At 44.6% G+C, this 8253-nt stretch overlaps 3 protein-coding genes and 1 long non-coding RNA gene across 4 annotated transcripts in view; 2 read left to right on the forward strand and 2 right to left on the reverse strand.

Moving 5' to 3' along the window:
- Positions 1 to 28, forward strand: part of cdk8 (cyclin dependent kinase 8) — a 24370-nt gene extending 24342 nt beyond the window's left edge. Inside the window, exon 14 of the mRNA XM_032504470.1 lies at positions 1 to 28. The gene's annotated coding sequence lies outside the window, so the exon portion shown is untranslated.
- gpr12 (G protein-coupled receptor 12) lies at positions 7 to 4414 on the reverse strand. Its single transcript, XM_032504486.1, has 2 exons — positions 3642 to 4414; positions 7 to 2953 (listed from the first exon to the last, which is right to left on the reverse strand). The coding sequence occupies exon 2, from the start codon at positions 2939 to 2941 to the stop codon at positions 1922 to 1924; it is 1020 nt and encodes a 339-aa protein (XP_032360377.1). The 5' UTR covers positions 2942 to 2953; positions 3642 to 4414; the 3' UTR covers positions 7 to 1921.
- Positions 2449 to 7553, forward strand: LOC116672594 (uncharacterized). The gene is made up of 3 exons (XR_004327598.1): positions 2449 to 2459; positions 4015 to 4020; positions 7459 to 7553. It is a non-coding gene; the product is annotated as an uncharacterized LOC116672594 (long non-coding RNA).
- Positions 5098 to 8253, reverse strand: part of usp12a (ubiquitin specific peptidase 12a) — a 6847-nt gene continuing 3691 nt past the window's right edge. Inside the window, exons 6-9 of the mRNA XM_032504467.1 lie at positions 7330 to 7413; positions 7039 to 7236; positions 5582 to 5660; positions 5098 to 5485 (exon numbers count right to left, since the gene is read on the reverse strand). Of these exons, the coding sequence (XP_032360358.1) occupies positions 5384 to 5485; positions 5582 to 5660; positions 7039 to 7236; positions 7330 to 7413 (463 nt within the window). The 3' untranslated portion in view covers positions 5098 to 5383. The remainder of the gene's footprint in view (positions 5486 to 5581; positions 5661 to 7038; positions 7237 to 7329; positions 7414 to 8253) is intronic.

Here is an 8253-nt window from a genome sequence, read left to right on the forward strand (position 1 = left end):
ACACACACACACATACATACATACACACACACACAGAGAGGCCATGCAACTTATGCACAAAAACACAGTCCCATATCACACATGAGACAATGATCAGTTCATCACAAAAGGCCGAGGCAACTAAATAAAATGTCAGCCTGATGTGACAAATAATCAAAGCCCAATTTTGAGTCGGAAGAAAAAAATCATTAGGCAGGAATGAGGCAGTGGTGTCACCGAGACAAATAAGTTGTTTCATTTTGTCCACATTTTCCAGCCCAGGAGTGATTATCCTACCACCTATTTGAAAATGTATCATGGAAGCATCACTTGTAGCTCACTGATGCTAGTCACTACAACACATCCCCCTAACCTGAGTGGCCATTATGGTACTTCATGCAGCAGGAAGAAGTCATGGTGCGACGTGGATGTTATTGCTGTCTGAGTATTGCTTCACATCTAAAAAAAATAACTACCATTCATAGGCTAGTTATTGCTGACAAGATATGAAGGAATGAGGAATTAGCGAGCATGTTTGTCAGGTTTGCAAACTAATTTTGAGATAAAAAATGAATGAGAACTAACTCAGAGCAGCTAGTAGGTGTTGTGAGTTTGGGTTTTGGGCCATAAAAAAAGGATTTGGGCCATGATTACATCAGGGTATACATGACACATGGCCTGTGACCTACCTGAACTCATGGGGAAAAGGACATATGTTGCATGCCAAATACACTGAGGTCCAGCATGGAGCCAAAAATATCAAATAAATGGAAATGCATTCAGATTTAACAGATTTTCACCAAAACAAATCCCTTGTATCATTTACTGCTAGTTGGGCTTTTGTCTACAGGTTTGTAGTGATCTGATCATAGGCATGTTAATTTAACATCCTAATGTATTACTTGATGGATAATACATTTGATATTTGTGTTATTATGTAAAAAGAAATACCTGATCCTTCAAATTATCGTTCAAATGTGTGGGCTTTTTCAATTAAAAATTATACAATAATCTCAAGACATTTAAAAAAAAACTTTCCTTTCAATAGGTGAAAGAGGGGCGATTTAAGGGGGTTACATAATCCGACAGGTTTCTATTCGGTTTGGTCTCCTGTTAATGATAAGAGAGGGAGGAGGGGTTACTGGTGGGGTCTCCTGGGGCTTTATCTTGAGCCTCCCAGACGCGAGATGAACTAAAAGCCATGTACGCACAATCGAGAGAGAAAAGAAGACTGGTACATCTGGAGAGGTGAGGAGAAGAATAAACGGCTTAATTTCTTTCTCGGGGTCTGTGGAGGACTCAGGGCGCGGATCAGAGAGCGCCGGGTCTATTTTTAGCTCTCCGCGGCTGCTTAGCTTTCGACGCACGTTCAGAGTGCAGCAGCAGAGCGCCGGGATGCTGCTTCAGACGGGCTCTATGTGGAAATACCTGCATATTCAGCCGCGGCCTCTCCTCTCTTCGCACACTGTTTAATCTGCCGTGCGCTTTTACGCACGCGTGCAAACTAATAATCCCTCCCTATTTAAAGAAAAACAAACACGTGTCAACCAAAGCTCACGTGCTGTTAACTATATGCACATACAGCTGCTGCCTGTAACATGTGATGCACTCAGCGCTTTTTGCAGATCAGAGGAAGGGCGTGGCGGGCAGGTTGAACGGGAGAGGGCGGGATGCTGCCTGCACTGTCTGCCTGGGGAAGACAGTGAGACACCTTGCCCTATGGTGAGTGTAACAAAAACAAAAAAACGTTATCCATCCAGGTGGGCAGAGGATAATTAACAAAACTGCCACTGCCAGTAACATCTCCAGCCTGAACTGAAGCCACAGGCCTCTGCCACTTCCCCTGGCCTCCCTTGCTGCTGCTCTATTCTACACCAGACACATCCAGTAAGAAGCAAAGCTGATTTAGGGCGCCTCCGTCTTCCCACAATGGTCTGCTTGGTCAGACGTCACTAGGGCTCCGGGCCCGCTGGGCCACACTGGCAGGCACACACCCGCAGCACACCAGCCACAGCGCCTTCTGTATCTCCTGGTTCCTGAAGGCATAGATGACCGGGTTGATGACAGAGTTGTAGGTGGCAGGCACCAGCGTGGCGTAGGTGTAGAGTGGAGGGTAGGTGTAGTCAGCAATGAGGGAGTAGACAGTAAATGGCATCCAGCAGGCAGCAAAGGTACCCAGGATGATGGCCAGCGTAGACACGCCCTTCCGTGTTGTGACGTAGTGGGGTGAGGCAGCCAGGAAGTGGTGCTGGAGGGCGATTTGGTGAGCGTGGCGCATCACAATCTTGCAGATCTGGACATAGAGTTGTAGCATGAGGCCGAAGAGCAGCAGGAATGAGACGGACAGCACGGCAATGTTGTTCTTTGTGAGTGGCCGCACCACGCTGCATGTAGCCTCCTCTGCCAGGCAGTTGACCCCTGTTACGGGCAGCAGGCCCAGACACAGGGAGAGGCCCCACAGCAGCACCAGCATGGTGTAGGTGAAGGCCGCTGTCCGCTCTGAGTTATAGGTGAGGGCATAGTACAGTGACAGGTAGCGGTCAATAGTGATGGCCAGAAGGCTGAAGACAGAGGCGGAGAAGGAGGCCACCACCAGGCCTACGGTCAGCAACTGGGCCGAGTCGGACTGAAGCAAATAGGCACAGGTGAAGTGAAGCACCAGGCCCAGGCCGGCCAGTAGGTCGGCCAGCGCCAGGCTGCCAATGAGCAGGAACATGGGAGCTCTGAGCGCCGGGTTCTGCCAGATCACCAGCACCACCAGGGCGTTCTCACAGGCTATCAGAGTCCCCGATGAGCACAGCACAATGTCCCAGGGGTTGATCAGCAGGGGCAGCTGGCTGGGCGGAAGGGAATCTGGAGGAAACGTCTCCAAGCTGGTGCTGTTGTCCATCGGCCCTCCGCTGGCCCATGCTGTGGGGTCAGGGGTCAACCAGCTTGGGGTGACCGGCGGCTCTTCACTCATTGTGCCCCCCGTCTGAAATTGACACACACAAACACACTGTTATGATATCCAAGTGTAATACAAAAGCTCTAACCAGGGACAAGGAGGACCATAAAATATCTTGTCTAGCCTATATGTGTTTTTGGTTAATATTTTTAGCTTTACAATTTCAAACACTAAAGACAGAAATAGTGGGGACAGTTTCCCTCCTGCGCCCCACCCCAACTTTTTGCATTTGAACATTTTAGCCAGCACAGACAGTTAACAGGTCATACATTTTCCTCTGGGAATAAAACACGTTCAGGCTATAATATGACAGAGGCCTCTAGGGTACACTTAGAGCTCTATGTAGCCGTTTATATATGTACAAGGGAAATGAAAGAGGTTAATAGAAAGGAAAAGCAGGCTTTGCAGCAATTTTCGGGCCGCATTTCCTTAGAGGTATAGATAAACTGGAACCGGTAATAATTTACGACGCTGTCAGGGACAAAGTGCAGCTTTCCATAAAAGAAGATACCGCACCCGTCATAGAAATGAAGCCTCTAACGCCATACATGCATCTTAAACTGGTGGAAATATGGTGCTGCTTTACCCCCTTCTGCACTTTGCATCAGAGGAACACAGCGGCTATACTCCAGGAAGATGCTAGAGGGGGGAAAACAGGCTTCATTTTTTCATGCATGTCAAGGATGCTCAATAATCTCATTCCAACCCAGCCTACCTTGACTCTTTGTGGTGAGACTTTCCGTCTAGATGGAAGAACGACAGTCTTCTATTTCCATGTTATTGATAAGGATGGTGCAGCGCCGGCGGACGGAGACGCAGCCCGGGAACGGGGATGCTGGTCTTCTCTGCCTGAAAGCGGGGAGGACGTGAGGAGAAGAAAAGAGCGGGGAGCGGGTCTGCCGTTAACGGCGAATCGCCGTGGACTGCTGCTGTGCAGGGAGCAGGGGCAGAGGAGGGCGAGGTGTGTGTGTGGAGGGGAGGAGGGGATCGATGATAAAGGAGGAGTCCCAAATGGACCAGACCACCAGAGGCCGGTTTAGCCCCGTTAAAGAGCTAAATGTCTGATCCGTTCTGTCTCAAGGACAAAGACAGAGGTGTGTGTGTGTGTGTGTGTGTTGGGGGGGGGACTTTTCACATGCCTGGTCGCTTGTTGTAACAGTCTAACACGCCTTATTTCAACAGGCATGACTATATGTTGCAGCATTTGTCCCTTTCCTAATAAAGCTTATTCTGGCCCATTTAAACAAACTGCATTAGCAAAAGACTTACAACTGTTAGTTTTAGTGATTTGATGTTGCCTGACTCGAGTTTCAGATATGAGGATGCTGGAAGGCAGAGAGCCAGAGACTCGCTTTTCTTCTGCGACGCCCTGCTATTCTGGTCCTGTCTGTTCTATTAACAGCAACCTCCTTCCCTCCCTCTCCCCTATCCTCCATCTTCTCTCCCTCTTCTCTCCATCCGAGACACCTCTACTGATGAGGAACTGACGGGTGACTGGTTGATGTGCGCAGTTAGCTGCCCGAGCATTATGTGCTATGTGCGTGGGCGTTTTTCCAAAGCACCTGGCTTTTGGATCTGAATGGATTAAAAATAGCTCCTGTTGAAGGTAACACCGCTAAGGGGCAATGTTGAGTTCCTATGAGTCATCAGTGCCTACCTGTGGGGCGCAGAAAAGAGAGCAGAGCACACCCTGCCGCAATCTTACTGGCTTTATTTCTTTTTCTTTAAAACAGAAAATGATCGCTTTATAACAGGCTTTTTCAAGCAAACCCTCACATTAAACTTGCCAACACCTACAAAACGGTATCAAAAGTGCACCATAGTGTTAATACATCTTTTTAAGGTCTAACAATTTCCAATATTATCTTCTTGTAATATTTATACAAATACCATTCTGTACACTGTAGAAATACACAACCCAGTGTGGCCTATAAAGGCGACACCCACCCCCCACCCATCCATGACAATGATCAAAAACATGATCCACTCCACAGTAAATCCCATTGCAGAATAACAGTGTGTGTGTGTGTGTGTGTGTGTGTGGGTGGGTGACACCAGGCCAATGTTACATCAGATGAATTATTAAATACCCATTTAACCCCAAAGCCAAGGAAAACCTAATATGCCACTCATACAACCAACCAATATCTGTACAACCCTCATTCAACGTCTTTTTTTAAAAACAATCTTGACACCATTTTCATTCATCATCGTCTAACTGTCCCGACAGCAGCAGCATCCAGTCAGAGAGAAGGGGATGATGGGGGCAAGGAGGGACAGCTGGTAAGTAGGGGGAACTTCCACGGCTGAGCTGCAGTGCTGAAGTATGAAATACAGCTGTGCCGGCAGGTGGGACACCACGCGGACTGCTATGGTGCGTTTATGGTCCACTGTTCCTCATCAAGAGGGAACAGAGCATTTCTCCTGGTTTCTGTGGCGAAACACTCTGCACCACATTTAGTCTCTGGACTGGTAAAAGAGGATGTAGCCCGACTCAGAGTTCTTGGAGATTTCAGAAGTGAGACCGTAGAATTCTTCTATTGCCTGTGCATCAATTTTCTACAAGAAAAGAAAGTCGGCATACAGCAGGGTTAGCAAAATAAAAGCACTGTGAATACTAAATCAAAACATATATACACAAATAAACTCGCTTACCTCTACAATATCATCATCAAACAGCAACCAGAAGTCGTGACTTTTCACAATGGCAATGTAGTGACCCCTGTTTGGACCACTGAAAAGAAATAGAACATTGTATTATAGTAAACTTTAGCCACTACGGTCTTAATATCAGACTCACTGAATCGGACTGAAAAATCTAATATTAAAATAGTTTAAATAAGTATTTTCAGTTGTGATTAATATGCACTAAAAAACAATTAGCAATGTGTAAGCATGAGACAGTGGACCAATACAACAATTAAAAAAATTAACTACTACTGCGTTTATTAAAACTAGCTTACAATTTCACGGGACTTCTATTTGAGTTCCATCATGAAGGCATTAACCAACAATGCCTGTGGTGTGACAGCAACAGCATGATAATTTAGGCACTACTTACCTTCACATGGAGGTTCTCCTACACTTTACCAGGAATCTGCAATTCTTTCCCTAACTTGTGTAAAACTGATCCACACACACAAAGCAGTAACCCTTCACCCATGTTCCTTTAACTTGTTAATCTGTGAAGTTATCAGCTCTCTTTCTAGACAGCTTTTACTTTTTTTTTTATCATCATATTGATCAAGATACAAAAGACCAACAGCAAACACAAGGCAAGAGAAAATGTGAATAACACAACATTGGATGCCGTAATTACGTCATCACCGTGAAGCCCTTAAAGAAAAAAAATAACATCAAGCAACAAAGTGAAACAAGCATGCACCTAGTTTTTTTAAATGTACCTCTATTACAGTTGTTTGCTAAAGCAGATTGTCAAGTACTATATTTGTGCAAATACTGTATTCTGAAAAAAATATGAAGCCTGTATCAGGATCCATAATTATTATGATCTATACTAGACTGTCTTATGCCGTTGCGTGAAAATGTTGGCCAAAAAGGGGAGAAATTTGTTAATTTTACCCAGTTGAGGCAATATTCAGTTCACGGTATTATTTAAGCACTATATCCTGACATTATGATAACCAAAATCATGCCATCGATTACATTAAACATCTCCCTGCTCTGAATAAATACATAAATGGGAGTAAACCTCATAGGGGGGAGGCAAAGACAACTTAATCTGTAAGACTCCCCAACTCCATATAAAGTAACCATACTTTAATACATTTCTATTCAGAGCCATTAAGGGCTCGAGTTTGTTTCAGCATGCTGTGTGAAAAGCAGGGAAACACCTCGTATAAACACAGACAGACAAACTTCCACTCAAACTGGGTCAAAAGCAGCGCTGAGAAACAGTACAGCTGAACATGATGGATGAGGGCCTGCGTTTTCCTCTGCTAGCTGTGATTTAGATTCTAATGTACCTTTATTTTTGTGCTAATGGTTTCAAATGCATTTTATTATTAGGACAATGCTTTGTCTGCCTGTCTCTGATTGCTGTGGAGACAGATATACGGTGTTGTATTCCGGCTGTGTGATCACCTACACACCTCCCACAATGCACCACCACGGCAACCAGGTCGTAGAGCCTCTCAGGATTGGTGGCGTCCCCGGAGGTGTTGAAGAGGCGGAGCTCCAGAGGGAAGACAACGCGATAGGACAGCTTGGTGTAGCGCTGCAGCTGCTCCATGTACTTAAAGCGCTTCAGGTGCAAAGCCAAGATCATTGGCAGCTTCTTAACACGCATCCTACATCACAAATATTACAGAGTCAGACATTATATCTAAATACCCAACCACACACATAAAAGGACACGTTCAAGAATCAACTTGTATGCGGACCTCTTGTGTGCCTCCTGCTTGCTTCTACATTCTTCACAGTAGTATTTGTACTCACTGCACAGTGTCTCTGTGTTACTGAAACCTCTGAGAGAAGCCACAAAGAGAGAAATAGTCAATGTACAATGATAGGCCTGTACTACGAACCAAGATTTGGCGTTAACGAGGTAACTTCAGGTTCAACCCAGAGTTTTCTGTATTGCAACGATGGATCACTTGTTACCGGGTTAAATTGTTGTGATAATTTATGCTGAACACCTAACCCGGTTGGGAGCAGGTCAAATTGGAAATTAGAGATCAACCGGTGTAAAAGCACCGCCTACTGACCAATCAATACTCGGTTGATAACAGCTGGAACTCAGTCCGCAGAGAGAGGTGTGCTCATAAAAGTTAAAACAATTAGAGACCGACAACCCCGTTACCATTCCCCAGTGGGTATTTTTTATGAACGATATAGATTTTAAGCAGAGGGAATTACCTATAGGCTATTTGTGTTTTACGATGATAAAGTAATGATTATTTAAATGGAGTCTGGTGGGTTTTTGCCCATTTTGCCCTTAAATTAATAAATATAAAAAACATATTCAAATGTTGGCTAAGTGAGTTTAGCCTACAGGATTTCTATATGTCGGCTTCTTAAGACGTGTGTTGCCAGTAAGCACATCGGTTTGAATTATGTTTTTATATATATATATATATATATATATATATATATATATATTATTTTGTAATTTAAGTCAATTCTTGTGCCTGACTGATGGGGAAGTGATATAAAGATAAGCGTTGTGATTTACGCATTTACAGTGTTAGCTACTTTTTTGCCAGCTTTCCTTCCTGTTTTAGGAATCACCGACTGTATTGCATTTGCCCTCAAAACTGAGTCTGTGTTCTTCATATTTATGTAGAATTATAGTTTGCTCTTCTTAT

This window comes from Etheostoma spectabile, chromosome 22, assembly GCF_008692095.1.
Source record: "Etheostoma spectabile isolate EspeVRDwgs_2016 chromosome 22, UIUC_Espe_1.0, whole genome shotgun sequence".
NCBI lineage: Eukaryota > Metazoa > Chordata > Actinopteri > Perciformes > Percidae > Etheostoma > Etheostoma spectabile.